This window comes from Ictidomys tridecemlineatus, chromosome 5 (assembly GCF_052094955.1).
Source record: "Ictidomys tridecemlineatus isolate mIctTri1 chromosome 5, mIctTri1.hap1, whole genome shotgun sequence".
Taxonomy (NCBI): domain Eukaryota; kingdom Metazoa; phylum Chordata; class Mammalia; order Rodentia; family Sciuridae; genus Ictidomys; species Ictidomys tridecemlineatus.
Window position 1 is genome coordinate 186,028,405 of NC_135481.1, and position 18,802 is coordinate 186,047,206.

The 18,802-nt window shown below is 53.4% G+C and overlaps 1 protein-coding gene across 1 annotated transcript in view; it reads right to left on the reverse strand.

Moving 5' to 3' along the window:
* Window positions 1-491: 491 nt before the first annotated feature.
* Window positions 492-18,802, reverse strand: part of LOC101975228 (junctophilin-2) — a 61,897-nt gene continuing 43,586 nt past the window's right edge. Inside the window, exons 3-6 of the mRNA XM_078051836.1 lie at window positions 7,788-7,906; window positions 5,740-6,461; window positions 4,909-5,003; window positions 492-3,677 (exon numbers count right to left, since the gene is read on the reverse strand). Coding sequence (XP_077907962.1) covers window positions 4,923-5,003; window positions 5,740-6,461; window positions 7,788-7,906 — 922 coding nt within the window. The 3' untranslated portion in view covers window positions 492-3,677; window positions 4,909-4,922. The remainder of the gene's footprint in view (window positions 3,678-4,908; window positions 5,004-5,739; window positions 6,462-7,787; window positions 7,907-18,802) is intronic.

Genomic DNA, 18,802 nt, shown 5'->3' on the forward strand with positions numbered 1-18,802 from the left:
AGTGCGCTCACCTCCTCGCTGAGGGAGGTCAGTGGAGAGTAGAGGCTCCGGGATCTGGTCCCAGCTCTGCCCTTCCCTCACCATAGGACCTGAACCAATCACTCCAGCTCTCCCAGCCTCAGTTTCCTCATCTGTAAAATGGAGGGGCTAATGTCCACACTATGGAGCTACTGCAAAGTGAAAAGAATAGCGCATTGATTGTGCGCTCACAGGTGCTGGGCTTTGTTCTAAGCACTTCACTCACATGGTGATAATCACCCTGGGAAAGAACACGAAGAAGGTTGCAGTTGGGAAGAGGCAGAGGCGGGATTCAAACCAGCAACCTGGCTTCAGAGCCCACGTGCTGAGCCACACTGCTGCTGTTCTGCCCCCAGACGAAGGAAGCAAAGGGCCCGGCCCAGAGCTGACCACGGAACCATCCAGCAGGGGAAGCGGAGAGAGACAGGAAAGGGGAGTTTGATCTCTGACAACAGAGAAATCGGCACAAAGAGAACAGTTCTGAGCTCTTTTAATTTCGGCAAACTTCCATTTTGCATTTTAGATTTTAGGGTTTTTTTATTGAGTTCCATAAGGGAGAGGCAGGTTTCCGTGTGGCTTTGTCAGGCTGTGGCCTCCAAAGGTCCTCTCTAGGCCTGCACCACCAGCACAGCCAGATCCTCTGTGGGTCCATCAAAGATCATGGAACTTCCCCTTCTTGCTGCAAACCCTGCATCTGGCTCCCATAGTTCCCAGCCCCTTCCCCTTCTCTGCCCTGGAAGAGTCTGGCAAATCCTCCCCCATGGTAGTGGTCAGTGATCACAGGTCCCAGCAATGCCCACGGTTTCCCTGTGGTTCCAGCATGGTACAGAACACCTCAAATGTAACATGGCAGGGGACTGGTTAAATCTCCTAGGGCACCAGGGACCGAGGCTGGAAGGGGAGGTACCAGCCAGGCTGGGTCCTGAGCCGCTGGAGGAGCCCGACTCCATCCAACCTTACCTGATGGGGTCTCCAATCCCAGCTCAGGAAGCCACCTTCTTTGCCAGCCGTCCCAGGTCATTCTAAGTCAGCCCTCCCACGCTCCCTAGGCTCTAAGCAGTCTTCACCACCCCAAATCTACTTCATTTGATCCTCACGGCTGCACTTCCTGGGAAGAAGGCCATGGACAGTCTCCTTGGCATAAGGGGAAACCAAGGCACAGAGAGGGAGGGAGGCCGGGGACACATGCCAAGCCAGAGGAGGTGCTTGGGAGAGAACCAGGGCTCCTGAGGACCTGAACATTGAGCCTGAGCCTGCCGGTGGGTGAGGGACCCTACCCTGCGGCCCACTTGCTGAGGCCACCCACTGAGAGAAGCTTAATGATAGGGCTTGTTCCCAAGCAAGCTAGAGAACCATGTCCCTCCACAGGCTGGTGTGACTTGGGGCAGGTCCCTTCTCCTCTGAGCCTCTGTGGAGGTGGCATGGAGGTTCCCTGTGACTGAGACATGCTGGGACTGTGCAGTTGGGGCCTAAGGCGATTCCATCTCTTTACGGTTTGGGGATCCTCCATCAAAATGCAAGAGGGTGTGTGACAGGTATGGTGACTGTGTTGTGACCTGATGACAATAAGGATGCCTGTCTGTCTCCCGGCTGCTCTCAACAGCTGGGTTATACGTAAGTGTCAACGTTGAATGTAACCCTCACTGTAACCCAGGGAGGTGGGTGGTGTTGTAACCCCCATTCTATAGATGAGAAAACTGAGACTCTGAGAAGTGGAGAAAGTGAGCCAGGACTGGGATCCAAGGGTCTTCCTCCTCTAAGGGCAGGCTCTTGCTCCTAGATGTCTGCTTTAGAAACAGACTCCACTGTGCAAGGTCTATAGCCCCTGAGCTGCTCCTCCAGTACTGAAGCCCCTCATTGCCCCTCAAAAAGCATTACGGGAACTTTCTGAGCACGTGAGGACCTAGACCAGCAGGACCAGCTTCCCCCGCCTCTCCTTCGCCAGGCCCTCATCCTGGCCCACATGCAGACACTGCAGCTGGGCCACGGAGCCTGTGAGCAGACACAAGTTTATTATTGCACAGCCTGTAGCACCTGAGCCCCCACCCCCACACCGGTTCCAACCAGGCCCCACAGCTCTGGCAGCCACAGGCTCGTCCCCAGCACAGGACCAGACCCAAAAACCCAGAGCAATGATCTTAGAGTTGAGGCCCGGAGCCTGTCAGCCCTGAGGAGCCTTACCCCACCCCCTCATTCTCTAGGAGTCCAGAAAAGCCCAGACACAGATGCAGAGTGGTGCCCACAGCTGGCTGGGATGGGGGCGTCTGCAGGCTCCTCTCTGCAGAAGCACAGTTCAGGATTCCAGCCACGCTAGAGGCTGTGGCAGCTGGAAACGGGCAAGTGCAAAGCTAGAGGGGAAGGTTCCCAAGGATGGAGAAGGGGGAAGGGAAAGTTGTTCCAAATGACGAAGTCCTGACCTGCCCTGGGGGGGGGGGAGCCTGGCACCACATGGAGGCTCCAAAGTCCAGAGAAACAGAATAGCAGCAGCACCTCCAGCTCAGCTCGGATGCTGTGGCCACATCCTTCCCCAGGAAGGGCTTGGGTGGGCCTGGGAGCTCTTTCCCTTCTTCCTGGAGACAGGGAACCACAGCCCTTAGCCCCCAGGCCACCCCCCAGCAAGCCTGAGGGCCCAGACACAGTGTGGTGAGGACATCTTTAAGTGAGGTGCATGTGTCATTTGCCAAGCACATGGAAGGGGCTTTCTTGTGCAGACTGCACCAGGCTGATCTCTCAGCACCCGCCTGAGAGTCTGCCCAGGGAAATCTGCCTCCCTTCCATGTCATGCCTCCCTGAGCCCATAGTGGCCCTGGTGGGGGAAGGGGACAAGCCAACATAGGGCATCATACGAGCTGTAGCTCATGGGCCCGAGAACTTCTGTACAGTGACCCCAAGGAAATCAGCAGCTCTAAATGCAATTCCAGCCTCAGACACACCCACAAACAGGGGCCACCACAACTGCACCTTACCCTTCCTCCCGCCCTGCCCCCTGGGGTCAGTGGCCTCCTAGGCAAAGGCTCCCATTCCCCAGTCTCCCCCTGTTCTACTGGGCCAGGAGGGAGGCTGAGTGGATTGGTGGGGGAAGGCGGAGCACTGCATACTGGGATAGTCAGCTGAACTTGTCCATTTCCTCCACCATCATCCAGAACCTCTGTAAGTCAGGGCCAGCTGGGTGCTGGGTACAACAACACGGTCCAAGGGATTTCAGTACTCCCTCAGCTTCCCAGGCAACCTTGGGCCACCAGCCAGGGGACTAAGTTAAAATGGGAGAGGGGTAGGAGCAAGAGGGAGAACATCATTGAACATCAACATCCTGCTTAAGTGACTTCTTCCAAAACACACAAAAGCTCAGGGATTGGGTGACAAGGGGCAAGGAGAAGGAGTGGGTGAGGACAGGGGACAGGAGCAGATCAGGAAGCTCAAGAGACCAGGGGTCTCCCCTCAGGGCTTCCCTTGCCCCCGAGCAGAGCGCCCCTGGAGGGGTCCCAGATGTTTTACTCCTCTGGCACCCAACCCACAGCACGGCCCCGGGAGGCCTCCTTAAGCGTCTGTGGTGTGGATGTGAGCTGGGCGCGGGGCTCCAGGAGCAGAGTCTTGTCCTCTTTGGCCACCTGCCGGGCATTGCAAAAAGATGGATCATGGTGTCCTCGGAACTCCTGGCTCTGCAAAGGGACAGCAACGAGGTGAGGTGAGGGAGGGAAGAAGGGTGCTCCAAGGCTGACCACCCAGTGGGATGCTGGGCGCGGCCCCCTTCCCCCCACCAGGGCAGACCTGGCCCCTGGCTTTGGCACTCTGCAAGGCCTCCCCGGGCCCTGATGCCTGCCTCTGCCTATTTGAACAGGCTGTTCCCTCTGCTGTTCCACTCTTCCCTTCCTTCCCTCCCTCTCCCCCTCTGTCACTGGGCTCTCTCCTTTCCATCCTCTAAGCCATTGGTGCCTACAGGAAAGGCTCCAAAATCCCCATGAAACAGGCAGCCCACGAGCTCAGCATTTACCCCCAGGTGGACCTGCCAGGCTAGTATTGTCCCTGGCTAGCTACACAGTGATGGCACAGGGATTCCTTCCCTCTCCTGAGACTGACTACAAAACTCCAACACACTCTAAGCTACGATCAAAGAAGGGCTGTTTGGGTTGTTGTTTGTCTTGCAGGGGGAGGGGGCAGAGGACAGGGGCAATAGGCAGGAACTCTGAGAGCACTGCCAAGCCCAGGATTCGCTGTAAAGGCCAGCCCTGGCAGGGGGAAGACTGTCACCCTGAGACCAGCTCAGCCCATCCTTTTTTAGAGGACTGTGTCCAGTCCCCAGTTCCATCATGGAGAGAAAACTGGGATGGAACCAATGGCAGAGGAAGGGCATGGGGTGGGAGGGACTGAGGTGGGGCAAGAGGGCGTGGTGCTCAGCCCTGCCCACCATCTCCGGTGGACTGTCAAGATGCAGGGATCTGGGGACAGCATCAAGAGCTGCTCAGCTCGATGTCTGAACTGGAAGATCTCCTCGCTGTGGGCTGTGAGGATTGGCTGTCACTCCTCAGGGCAGGAGTGAGTCTCTGCTGCCTCTACAGCTCCTCCTGGAGGCGCTGCTGAGCAAATGTTGGTCCAATGAACGAATGGACGGGTGAATAAAGCTCCCCAAGTGTGCAGCTAGGGACACCTAGGCGTGAGCAAATGGGGTGGGGAGCCCAAGATCTGCCAAACCCAGGGGCAGATGTGACTCCACAGCAGAATGCTTGCTTAGCATGCACAAGGTCGTGGGTTCAAGCCCCAGCACGGCAGAAAAAAATAACAACAATAATTAGCCTCAGGATGGATGCCCAGTCCCGAGTGGGTTCCTTCTCCTGTCACCCTGACCCAGAATTCCTATGAGCTCCTCCCTTTTCCTGCTTTCCCCTGACGCACCTGGTAGACGAAGGTCAGGTCAGGAGATGGACAAAGAGGATGGCCAGGCCGATGTTGAGCAGGATCACCATGCAGATGAGGACAGTATTGGGGACCTGGAACAGTGGACAGAGGCTGCCTGAGTCCCAACAGCCTCTCCACAATCCCAGTCAGGTTACAAGTCTGGCCAGGGACGCAGGAACTTCTAGAAAGATCCTCCTAAGAGCACCCCCTGTGTGGTCACTGTGAACCCTGGATGGCAGACTTTGGGAGCTGAAAAGATTCTTGAAAATAATTAACATAAGCCCTCGCCGGGGTCCAGAAAGAGACATGAATATATCCCAAACCACAGAGCAGGAGAGACTCAGGCCTGGAACCCGGGTGGCAGGCCTGATGGACTGCTGATCCCTCCTGTGTGGCCTTCCTCATCCCCTGAGAGCCCAGCTACACTGTTTCTGCAGCAGTGCGTCCAGCCTCCCATGGATGGAAAGGTCCAGAGTCCAAGACCTGCTGGGGTCTTCCTCCACCCCCAGGAAGCCATCCCTGCTACACCCTGAGCAGATGAGCAAGCTGGGTCTTCCCCACCAGCAGGTGGCCCATCCTGCCTTGGCTCAGGCTCCCTGCTGACCCGGTTCCTGAGACCTGCCTCTGTGGATAGGACACCAGGGGCAAAGATACTTACCCGGAGGTGAGGCGGGAATCTCTGCCTTGTCATTTGGGCTCTGAAGTCCTCTAGGCACCGGGACAAAACTACACTCCAGTATTCTGCCTTCCCCGCCCCCAAATGCCCTGCACCCCAATCCTGCCTCCCTTCCTGTGGACCTCGGATGCCTCTTCTGCCCATAGACTCACCTCTTCTACCTCCACCTCCGCCTCTGCCAGCAGCGCCGCCTCCTTCCGAGCCTTCTTCTTGGCCCCAGCCTTGGTCAGCCCTCTGGCCTCGGTCTTGCGGGCCTTGGCCTTGGACTCGGCTTTGGGGACAATAGGCTTGGGCTCCATCTTGGAGGGGGCCTCGGGCGCAGGCTCGCAGACTTGGACCGCAGGGGCCTGCACGGGGGCGGTGGCCGGGGACGGTGGCGCGGAGTCGGACCCGGAGGCTTCGGGCTCGGGCTCATCCTCGAAGGGCGGAGGCGCGGGCGGCCCTGTGCGCACGGCGTAGCTGTGGTAGCCGCGGTACAGCGCCACCTCGGGATCCCGCGACGGCGCGGGCGGCGCCTGCAGCGCCTCGATGGCCATGTGTTCGGTGGCGGGGCGCGCGGGGCTGCGGCGGCCCGCGCCCTCGGACGGCGTGACGGGCCGGCTGCCCTCGCCACCAGACTCGCCGTTCCAGGCGCCCGGGCCCAGCAGGCCGTCCTTGGACGTCCCCGGCCGGGGACGCTTGGGCTGCGGGGGAGTCCCGGCCGGCGACGGCGGGCCCCCTTCGGGCCGCGGGGTCTCGCGCTCATGCAGCTGCGGGCTCTCGCGGGGCGGCTTCGGGGCGCCTGCGGCGCCCGTGCCCCGCTCGGGGGGCTCCAGCAGGCTCTCCGAGTTCTCCAGGATCTCCTGCAGCAGCCGGCGCTTCTGATATTCCGGACCTGCCGGGGCAACACAAGGAGGCTGCGTGCGAACCCCACCGCTGGATGATCCTGGGCCAGGCACGTCACCTCCTGAGCCTCACTCATTCACTCAGCCAGCACTCAGGGCATGAGCTGATACCAGACTCTGCCTGGCCTGAGCAATTTCCTAATATGAACTCGTTCGTTTTGATAACCCTATGAGATTGGTGCTATTGAAAACCTCCGATTTCCAGATGAAGAAAGAAAAGACCCAGAAAGGTTAAATCACTAGCCCAATGTCACACAGCAAAGGGCAGATGTGATGCTTTTAACTAGGACACTGGTCTCTTTACATCCCCTTGACTGAAAAATGGGCCTAGTAATACCTATTTCATAAATAGCACTGGAAGGATAAATTTAGAAAATGTGTGCAAAATGACAAGCTCAGACCCTGGCACAGTAACAGCCATGGCTACCACTATCCAAGGCAAGCTAGTGACACTCTTCCTGAGCCAGCAGGGGGAGCACTGTGACCAGAAGGGACGTCTCTGGGCACAGACTGCACTCCTGGGTCTTCTATCTAGTGTCACTTGGGCTCCCTTACTGCAGTGCAGTCTGTCAGAGCCATTGGTCCTCCTTACTCTGCAGCCTCGCTCCCCACCTCCCGCTGCGTGCCTCCCCATCTAACTGTTCCAAGCTCCTGTGCTTTTGGGCCTGCAGTTCTTTCCATTCAACTGTCCCACCCAGTACCACCTGGTGCAGTAGTTCTCAAAAGTGTGGCCCCAGACCAGCAGCATTGGCCCTGCCTGGTCCTCTAGACATGGGCTCCACCCCAGACCTACAATCAGGACCTGGAGGAGGGGTGGGCCCAGCAGTCTGTGTCAAGATCAATTTTGAAGGACCTGATCTGTCACACAGCACTCATCATACTGCGTGAAATTGAGGTTTACCAGTTGCCTTGCACGAAGTAACACAGCTGGTGAGCAGCAGAGTCAGGATTTGAACACCTGCAGCCTGTGTGCCTCACCCCATGCTGTCTTTGAGTGGCCCTGGAGCCCAGCACAGGCCTGACACACAGGCAGTGCTCAATTAGTGCTTGACAAAGTATTGAGCAGGTGCAGGAAGCCCCGTTTGCCCCGGCATCCATCAGAGACTTACCACTTCTCTAAGCTTCACCAGCCCCAACCAACAGGGACAGGCATGCAGGCAGAGATGTGTCTCCTCCGTGTCCTTTTTCATTGTCCCATACCTTGTCTGCATCATGCCTCACAGTTTCCAAAACTTGCAAGCATTCATGAGCCTACTGAAGTATCTCAGCTTCCCAGCAAGCAAAAAAAAAAAGTGCCCATCGCCCAGTGGCCCTACCTGGCTGGTAGAAGTCCGGAGCCAGCTCCCTGGCCAGAGTGCGGGCAATGTTCGACTCCTGGTTGGCGGCCAGAGCAGCCTGTTCCGATGCCTCGGCTTTGGCCCTGGCGTGGCTTGTCCTAAGGAGACAATAGGGAAGAACACTTAGGGTCCCACCAGAAAAATAGTTCTTGTTTCTTCTCCCCATGCCATGCAGAGACACCTGGACCCAGCATTCGCTCACTCAGGCTGTCCATGGATATTTATCCAAGCCTGTGCCCAGAACATTTCCTTTACTTTCTGGGCACGAGAGACCTCATGTCCCAGCCTCCCCTGCAGTTAGGTATGATGGGGTGACTCTCTGGCCCGTGCGTTATGGGAAGCTCTGGTGTGTGCGCTGTTCAGGCCTGGCCATAAAACCTTTTCCCTGTTGCTGGCTGCATGCAGAAGAGGCCAACGTCCCACGACAGGGCGTTTAACACCTTTTGCGTCACAGAGTCCTTTGGCAGTCTGGTGAAGCCTGTAGATCCATCTCAGAACAATGCTTTTAAAATGCACAAAATTCATGGGATTACAAAGGAAATCTGCAGTTATATCCACACACTGTCACCAAAATATTTAAAATAACAAATTTGCAACATAATAATGTATGTCCTTCTTTATTAACACATTAAACAAAATGTCTATCAGGCCTACTAACTACCATAATTTTCAAGTATAAAGTAGCATAAAGGATATTTCAAAGATATCTGCAACAGTAATGTGATATGAAAATATGTATGATTTCCATTGACAACAAAGTCACAGATACTGAGAACGGTATCATGGCTTATTGCCTACTTCTACAAATGAAGAAAATGCTGAATTTTAGTTAGAAGTTGGTAAAAAAAAAAAAATAACACTTTTCCCCACCTCTAGTAGATACTTTTGGTGCCCAGCCCAGATCCCTTTACTGGGCAAATTGCACCTGCCCCCTAGCTGTCGTGAGTGTGGGCTGCTAATGGCTCATTTCTACCCCAAGGATTGCAACCAACAGAAACCACTGTGTTCCACAAGTTTAAAATGCCACTCCCTCTACCCTTTGCCCAGGCAGCTCACACCAGTGCCTGGCTGACACCAATCAGCCCCCTCTCACTCCAAGAGCAACCCACTGCAACCCTGGGGCACAAATCCTTGCTCCAGAGGCCTCAGCTTCAGGCAGGGCTCCAAAGGAGACCACAGGCTCACTCAGCTCCTTCCCCGTCCCTCCTGATGCTCCCACACCTCTTTCCTGGAAGCATGCCCTCAATAAATCTCTGGCTCAGGAGTCCCCATCTCATGCCATGTTTCTAGGGACTGTAACCTGAAACACCATTCAAGTTCATGGACCCTCCACATTCTACCCAGAGAATCCCTGGTGGACTCCAAAGTAAGAAATGGAGTGGAAGGAACCCAAGTGCATAATTGACAGCCCCTCCCACAGTCCTACACTGGAATGTGACAAGAGCAGCACCTGAGATTTGAGAGATGTCTGTTTCAGCTGCCAGTCTAGCTACAGTAATAGCGGCCCCGTTTACCAACAGGACAGGCTGGGTGCTCCACTCCGGCACCAAGGGAACCAGTAAGATCATCTGCCATGATATCATAACATCTGAGGAAGCTGGTGCTGTTGTTCACCCTCTTTACAAATGGAAACCGAGACACAGACAGGTTAAGTGACTTGCCCAGGGTCACAGAGTCAGGAGGGCAGGAGTCGGGATGTTGAACCCTCACCTGGGTGCTCATGCTGCTCTTGAGCATGGGAAGACGGTGGCCAAAAGCTGAGGCTTGAGACTCCTTGTCCACTCCTGTGGACAAGAAGGTCCAGACCCCACCCCCACACACACACCATTAAATCAAACATAATCAAATAAAAAGTATTTATTTACAATCATGGAGATGTGCCAATGAGGAAGAGCATAGAAGACACTGGAGACCCTGGACAGTGAGCCTTCCTAGAGACTGGCAGAGTGTGGGTTGGCACAGGAGGTTTCCCTGAGGATGGGACATTCAAGCTGGGACCTGGAGACACACATCCATTGGGCCTAGCAGAGATGGGGAAGGCTGTGAGCTGGGCAGAGAGGCGAGCAAACTCTAAGGCCCTGACCTGGGTGACAGCTGGACTTCCCTGGAGAACACAAGGTGGAGTGAGAGCCAGGAGAGGGGTCAACTCCTCGGGGAGTGGAGTGTCTCCAGCACACACTGGGCCCACAGTAAAGAAGATGGATTCCCTGAAGCTCCTACTATGTGCCAGGCCCCTTACCTTTTGTCATCCCTCTCAATCCTCAAAACTGTCCATAGGAGGTTTTTTCCATCCTTCCCCATATCATGGGCAGGGAGACTGAAGCTCAGAGAGCTATCTTGCTCAAAGATGCAAAATAGTATCTCACATGGCGTGCCCAGGGCTCTCTACTTCCCACAGCCAGGAAGCAGCAGCATGAGGATTCAAGCTGAGGCACCCAGGAAGCAGGGCCCCTGGACACAGGCTCCACTCCACTCAGCAATGAGCAGGGGGTTAGAATCTCACACCCAGGCCAGCAGACATCCAAGCCGCTGTCCTCTCCCCCATGCCACCCTGTCAGGCTAGGGTTCACTGAACCAAGAGAGCAGCCCAGGAGCACGCACGCACACACACACACACACACACACACACACACACACACACACACACACGGGGGCGGGATGGGGGTGGGGGCTTGGGAATAGGTGAGAGCACATCGGGGATCAGCAGCCCTGGATTCTGATTTTGGCTCCGCCTCGTCTGGGGTTAGGGTGCAGTGTGAGGGGCTCTCAGATGCGGAAAAATTCAGTGATCGAGTTAAATCATATTTTCATATAATATTTAAAGTTAAAATTGAAATCCTGGGTAAGTAAATTATTTAGAAAATGTTTCACAGAGACTGATGGGACGCCGTGCTGGCGTCCCTCCCTCCCCCACGACTCCCCAGCCCTGACCCCACTGGACCTTGGGTGCGCGGCTTTCCTCTCCGTGCCTCAGTTTCCCCATCTGTAAAGTGGAGGTGACAGCTCTCCCCTGGTGGAGCTGCTGTGAATGTGAAGGGGGTGGTGATGACTTTGCTGGTGAGACAATAAGTGGTGGCGGTGGTATAGGAGGACAGGGTGACATTTGCAACATCGAAATTCAAGGTGGTACGTGCGGAGCGGCAGGCTCACGTTGGCCTGCGCGTGGGTTTGTGTGAGACAAAGTCCTAAACTCTTCAGAGCCACTTCCAGGGGAACCTGAAACCCCAGGTCAGTGGGGGAGGGAAAGCGCAAGGCAGGCGAAACTTCCAGCTGAGAAGATGCCCTTTTTTGGTCATGTGAGCTGAATGACGCTCATTTCCTGATCCTTAGCGAAGCTGGGTTGCAGGACTCCAGGCTGGAACCAGGGCAGCCGGCACAGGAGTGGAGATGGGGGTGGCCACATAGCCCGAGACATGAGGGTTGCCGCATTGGAAGCAGGCACGCATGGGACCTCTGCCCACCTCCATCAGCCTGGCACTGGCCATAGAACCCCTTACTAGCCCTCTCCCCAACCCCCATCCTCTCTAACCTCAGGGTGGCTTCTGGGCTCCCAGCCTGCAAGCCAGGAATCCCAGTATTCTCCCACACCCTCCTCCCCATCTCCTTCAACCCCAAAGCCAATCAGTCACCCACTCCTGCCTATCCTGGCAAAGCCCCCCCCCCCAGCCCCAGCCCACGCAGTACACAGGGGTTGTGCCTGCCCGTGTACATTCCCAGGCCTCACCTCTTGCTTCAGGTCTTTGCAAGCCCTCTTGCTGTGCTCAAAGCAAAGCCCAAACACTCCACACCGTCTGCAGAGCTTCCCACCTCCTCTGCGTGAGGCAATCCTGATGGGGCATGCAGGGCAGCCCCCAGATGAAGGGCAGGCAGAGCTGCTGTCTCCCAGAGGCCACTGCTTCTAGTCGGGTGCCACTCACAGGGTGGCCCTGCACACCCTCCAGCATCCTCACCAGCTTGTCAGTAATGCAGGTTCTCAGGATCCACCCCAGACCTTCTGAGTCTCAATCGGAGGGGGAGGAGCCCGGGAACCTGTGTTCCACAAGCCCTCCAGACACCTCGGCTCACCAAAGACAGAGAAGCGTGACAGAGAGGTGATCAGCCTGCCCGGGCCCTGGGAGCCTCAAATGCTTTCTTTAAGCACCATGAGCCCTCCCTGGTCTAGGCCCTGCCAGGATGACACAGGGACCACCTCTTCTCTGACTACTCGCCACATGGAGGTTGATGCCTCTGGGCGAGGGTCTTCTGGGATGGCTCTGAGCCTGCTGGGAAGTGAGGGGAACAGTAACTGGGTCAGCGGGTGGGGCAGGGAGAAGCCACTCTTCTTGATGGCATTCAGATGGATTATCTTTCGTCAGCAGGGTTAAAAATAAGGCTGATGGTTCTGGGATGGGGCAGGGCTATCACTCAACAGAACCACTTTGGGGCGCATGCACCACTACCTCCCCATCCCATAGCTTCCTTTCCCATCCTCAGGTCCCTCGCTGCTTGGTTATAGCTGGTCTTGTTTCCCAGTTGTCTTCACCATGCATTGGTGGCTTCATGAGGCCAGAAGGGGACACTCACTAGATTCATCTTGACTCCAGGTCTTTGTTCAGGCTGTTCCCCCAACCTGGAATGTCCTTCTCCTCCCTCCATACTTACAACCTTAAAGGGCCAGCTAAAGACCCCTGACCACTCATTGGTCCATTTATTCATACAATTTATGGAATGTCTACCATGAGTCCACGGCGCTGTGGACTCGACAGGCATCTTTGTGAGCTCCCTCATGGAAATCACATTCTAAAGCAGGACTCAGACAGTGCCAGCTGCAGGCTGAATCCAGCTCCTGGTCTGTGTCTGACTGCCCTTGAACTAAGAACTCTTATTATATTTTTAAGGGATTGAAAAAAACAAAGGAGTAATATATTGTAACACATGAAAAGTATATGAAGTTCCAATTTCAGTATCCATATAAAGTTTTATTGGAACGCAGCCACACTCATCCGTTTATGTACTGTCTGGAGTTAGGTGGTTGCCATAGAGACTGCACGACAAGCAAAGCCAAAAATATTTCCCATCTGGGTCCTTTTCAGAAAAAGCTTACCACCCTCTGTTCTGACGCATTGCCTCCACAAATGTTTCTTCTACTATTAAAACTAATAGCATTGATTGGGGTTATTCGTTGAGCACGTTGTGCCCAGCTCTGTGCTATGGCCTTCTTGATAGCTGTGACCTAGAGACGTGTAATTACATTACAGTATCCAGCTTAACAAGACGGTGGCCATCTTGGTTATAGCCGCCATCTTGCCCTCCAGGTGACCCTGGCACTCATCCCAAACCCTATAGGACAAACAAGTCATTAAGAGAGTCAACCAAGCATGTTGTGCCAGGCACTGATGCCTGGACTGTTTCTTAAGTGACATTTGGCACGTTAATAGCTTTTGAGAAAGGTCAGGTAAATAGCGCTTGGCCGAAGCCCACCTTTGTTTTGCTTCACATATAAATTCCTTCCTCCTGCCTTGGAGTGAGGGGATTCTTTTGCCTTGCCACTGTCCTAGGCACACTTCTGTCTGCGGATCCTAAGAAATTGTGCTTTCTGTGATCCTTTGGACCCGTCTGTGTCTTTCTTTGGTCTCACGGCACCTTCTACCTTTGGTGACTGATGCTTCTACGGGAACTGAGTTTTTCCAAAACATACCTTTCTCATTGTCACACAGTTAGAAATCGAATGCCCAAGCTCTTACCCATTACCCTGAGCCACATCCCTCCGAGCTCCACACCGAGGTAGGTTGAGCCCTATTCTCTGTGGGCAGGGACCAAGCTTGGGGAGGAACAGGTCCCAGCAGCCACTTGGGGATCCTGCACCCTAATAACCCAGTCCTGCCGGGCCCACTGGGCCTCATTTCTGGAAATCAGTCGTTAAACAGGAGCTCAGAGCAAGCGTCTAAGTGACACCATGGCATGGCTAACAGGGACAGCTGGTCGGGCCAGATCCAGACTCTGTTCTCACAACCCTGAGAGGTCTGAGCTCCCTGAGACCCAGTCTCCTCTCCTGCAAAGTGGGAATAGTAACAGCACCTAGCTCAGAGGAAAAGACAGAGGAGAAAGCACGTCGGCGAGCACCCACACGGCCCTGGGACAGTGGTGGGCACACACCAAGTGCTGTGTAGATGCTTGTAAATAAAAATCAGGAAGAAGCACAGTTTGTTTGGAGAGGATTAAACCAAAAATCCTGCGTATACTAAATGTCACCATTTTTTTTTCACTTTAGAATGAAAAAAAAAAAATAATCCTCAGAACAAAGAGGTTTGGCAGACTGGGCAGATCATTGTTCCCAGCTCAGGCCTCTGCCAACGTTTCTGGCCGCTACAGAGGTGGTGATGGGGACAGGGCAGCCAAGTGTCTTCCTGAGGGAGAATGCTTCAGATGCCACAACCCTGCCTTCTCCCAAAATAGCTCCTCGCCCCCAGCTCTCACTGGACAGGCCCGTTTCCCTAGAACGACCAAGGCCAGCCTAATAGAATGGAGGACCCTGGCTCGGTGTCCAGTGGCTGGCCCAGAGAGCTCCCCAGGAGGAAGCCCCCTCCCTCAGGGATGCTGGCAGGACGGAGTCCTGGACCCACAGACCCCTCCCCGCTACGCCATTTGCCCCCATTTGCCAAATTGATCCTGAGCCCCTGCCACAGGGGGGCCACAGCAGGTGCTAGAGAGAGAGTGGCCAATGAGCAGGCGGCCCCACACCAGGAAGCCCCTCACCAGAGAGGCTAAGGGTGCAAACTCAAGCCCCATCTAAGATCTGACCTTTGCTCTTTGGCCTCAGTTCCTTCAGTGGTGAAATGGAGATAATAATATTTACCTCATTGCTGGGCGTGGTTTTGCACACGCCTGTAATCCCAGAGGCTCTGGAGGCTGAGGCAGGAGGAGCGGGAGTTCAAAGCCAGCCTCAGCAAAAGCAAGGCTCTAAGCAACTCAGTGAGACCCTGTCTCTAAATAAAATACAAAATGAGGCTGGGGATGTGGCTCAGTGGCTCAGTGGCCCTGAGTTCAATCCCTGGTACTCCCCCCAAAAGATTTACATCATAAATCTGAAATGAGATAGCAAAACAAGTATTGAGTGTAAACTGAGCACTCAATAGTAGTTACCGTTATTACTGTTTTTATTAGTATTGTCAAAATGCTTACCAGAATTCCCTTCCAAAATTCTATCGGCTGCCAACAAATGGAGACAGGCTGTCTCAAGGCTGCTCTGAGGTCCACCCACACTAGACCCACCAGGACGTCATTCCTCTCTATTGCCAAATGATAGATCATTGTGTGGATAAGCTGAGTTTGTTCACATCAGCTGATGGACATTGGGGTGGTTTCCATTTTGGGGTTATTGTGAATTCTGCTGCTTGGATATTCATGTACAAGTTTTGGAATGGAGGCATGTTGTCATTTCAAACTGCTGGGTTACATGGCACCTCTGTTTAGCCTTCCACGCACCACCAGGTTATCTTGCTAAGTGGCTGCTCTATTTCAGTCTCCCAGCAACATCTGAGGGTTCCAGTTCTTCCACATCTGTGCCAACACTTGTGATTGTCCACCTTTTTAATTATGAGCATACTGGGGACTTGTGAAATGGTACCTCATTGTGATTCTGAGTTATATTTCTCTAAGGACTAATGATTTTGAACATCATTTATATACTTAAAGGCCATTTGTTTATCCTCTTAAAAGAAATGTCTGTTTAGATCCTTTGCCCACATTTTTTAATTATTATTGAGTTGTGAAAGTTCTTTATTTATTCTAGACACACGCCCCTTAGCAGATACATCATTTGTGGTATTTTTCCCATCCTTCTAGTTGACTTTTCACTTTTTTTGATAGTGCCCTTTGAAGCAAAAAAGTCTCAATTTGTTGTCGTTCGTTTGTTTCAGAAGGATTGAACAAAGGACCTCCTCACACATGCTAGGCAAGTGCACTATCCCTGAGCCACCAGCCCCCCTTTATTTATTTATTTTTTTTGGAGTCAGGGTCTCATGCAGTTGCCCAGGCTGGCCTGGAACTTGCAATCCGCCGACTTAGCCTTCCAAACAGCTGGAATTACAGGCGTGCACCATCACGCCCTGCAAAAGTTTCACATTTTAATGAAGTTCAATCATCTATTTTTTGTCTTTTGTCCTCTGGACATTTGGTGTCATACCTAAGATGGCTTTGCCTAATCCAAGGTCACAAAGAATTCCTCCTATCTTTTCTTCTATGAGTTTTACAGTTTTAGTTCTCTCATTTATGTCTCTGAGCATTGCTTCTCATAAAAAAAAAAATGACAGATACACTAAGGGTTCATACCACCTTACAAGGTAGATACCACCACCATTTTACAGAAGGGGAAACGGAGGAACAGAGAAGTTGTGTCACTTACTCATGATTATTAAAGTGCACGTTGAGCCATGGATGCCCCCAGCTGTGGAAAGATAGAGTCTAGGAGGAGAGATAACGACAGGTGAGAAGTCCTGAGAGTAGAACGAAAGGTTAGTGGGCTCTGGAAGCCCATCTGGGGGGTGCTATTTTATTCTTTGTATTTTATTTGTATAATACATATACAAATAAATGCATACACATATGTATTTTATTATTTCTATGTTGCATATTATAAAATGTATCATATACATATACCTGTGTCTCATAAAAATAATATGGCTTCCTTGTAGAAAATTTTGGAAGGCAAGCATAATTTTTTTTTAATTGCTGTTTACATTTTGGTGTTGTGAGGTGTTTAGGATGGTGGGTGACTTCCTGAAGTCCTCTGGGCTTCAGCTTTCCCATCTGTAAAATGGGGGTATGAACAGCCCTGCCTCACAGAGTGGCTGGGATTGTAGAACAAATTCATACAGAAAACCCTAGACCAGGCCCTGGCACAGTGAGCCCCAGGCCAGTGTGCCCAGCAGCGGAAAGTGGTTTGCTCTAGTTGAAGGGGAGAAAGGGGTGATGTTGGGGATTCGGGTTCTGAGTTGGGGTGGAGGCAGGAGCTGTGCTACCCTCCACTGCTCTATGCAGGACTGACCCAGCCAAAACTCCCTGGCCGCAAAGGTAGCCCTTGCAGATCATGTTTCATGGCAAATCTTGCTCCTTATGGAAGAACCTCCAGCCCCATGAGAGTGGAGGCGTGGCCCTCCCAGCCGAGATGGGGAGGCCAAGCCACAAGAGTGTATTTACCCCATGTTAAGTGTGTGCTCGTCACTTGATCTGAGTGGCTGGCTGAAAAATGGCCCCAAAGATATCCAACTCCTAATCCCGGACTCTGTGAATGTCACCTTATATGGCGATACAGCCTTGGCAGATGTGATTAAAATAAAGATCTTGAGATAGAGAGACACTCCTGCATCACAGGGCAGGCCCTGAATGGAATCACAGTGTCCAGAGTGGGAAGCGAGGGAGATTAGGTAGAAAAGAGGAAGGAGCCCGATGCTGGGGAAGCAAGATTGGGGTGAGGGGCTCAGAGTCAGAGGAAATGTCCTGACAAGGATCCCGGGACAGTAAGGGGCTGTAAAGCAAAGAACAGACTCTCCTCTCAGAGGTCCTGCAAGAGCTAACCCTGTGACAGCCAACCCTGCCTCCAGAGGGGAAGACGGGAACCTGTGTTGCCACCTGATTTGTGGACACTTGTTACAGCAGCAGTAGGAGACTAGAACTACCTATGTGATGGCATGTCATCCTCGGAATGACCCACTTCCCTGGAGAAGGAACCCAGGCTGAGGAGATCATTTGCCTAGAACAGCAACTTGCACACTTTCACAGATAGAAAGTGCAGAGTTGGCCAAATGGGAACCCAAGTCCACCTGGGCTTTGCTGACCCCCCACCCCCTGACTGCTCCAGGGTTTCAGTTCAGGCTGAGCAGCGGTGGAAGGTGGCCTCAACTGAAAGCCTCTCCAGGGCGCTGTCCCAGGGCCTGTCCGAGAGGGCGCAGAGCTGGTGGTTATCAGTAGCGCTCCCCTCTCCTGCCCCAAGAGGGCTGTCTGGAGGAGCCTGGCAGCTCCAGGCTGACTGTGGGACTGAGGAGGACTGGGCTGCACTTCAGCAACTGGTGAAATGACAGGGAGGGGACCTGGGGCCTGGCTCCTCCTTTCCACTGGGGACTGGGCCTGCCATCCAGCCTGAGCCAGCTGCCCACAGTGGCCTTCGTTGCATGAACTGGCAAAGGCTTCAAAGCAGATGAGCAGAATTTCCTTTCCAAAAAGTCACTCTTGATTTTAAAACGACGTTTTACAAATTGTCAGAAGAGCACTATTAAAGCAACGCCACTCAGAAGTCACTCCACTAACATGACAGCTATTCTTCAACTTCTGAGGTGTCCTCTCTAGACTATGGGTATGCTTATTTTTTTAACGGGGTTGTGGATGTGATAAAGACTGAATTTGGAGTCACTGTGGCTAAGAGCATGGAATCTGAAGTCATGCTCCCTGGGTTTGAATTCCTGACTCCAACACTTCCTAGCTGTGTGACCTGCACAAGTCACCTAACCTCTCTGTGCACTCATTTTCTCTTCTGCAAAACAAAGTGGCAGGCAGATCTCTCAGATGGCTCCTGGGAGTCATACCCTTGTGTAATTCCCTCCCTTCAAGTGTGTACTAGACCTAGTGACACAGTTCTAATGTAGAGAGTATGGCATAAATGATGCCACGTCTTTCCATACTAGTTTATTAAAGAGTGTGACCTCTCTTACTAGCAGACTCTCTCTGGCTTTGACAAAGTAAGCTGCTGTGCTGGGGAGCCCATGTGGCCCAGAACTGAGAGTGGCCTCCAGCCAACAGCCAGGGAGGAAATGAGGCTCAGAGGCCTACAGGACACAGAATCCTGGTAACAGCCCTGTGTGTGAGCTGCCAATAGGGCCCTCCCCAGCTCAGCCTTCAGATGAGACCACGGCCCACACCTCGGCTGCAGCCTCATGAGAACCTGAGCCAGAGGACCCAGCTGAGCCACGCCTGCCCCAGAAGCTGTAAGATAAAAAATGTGGTGTTCTATTTTGTTTGTG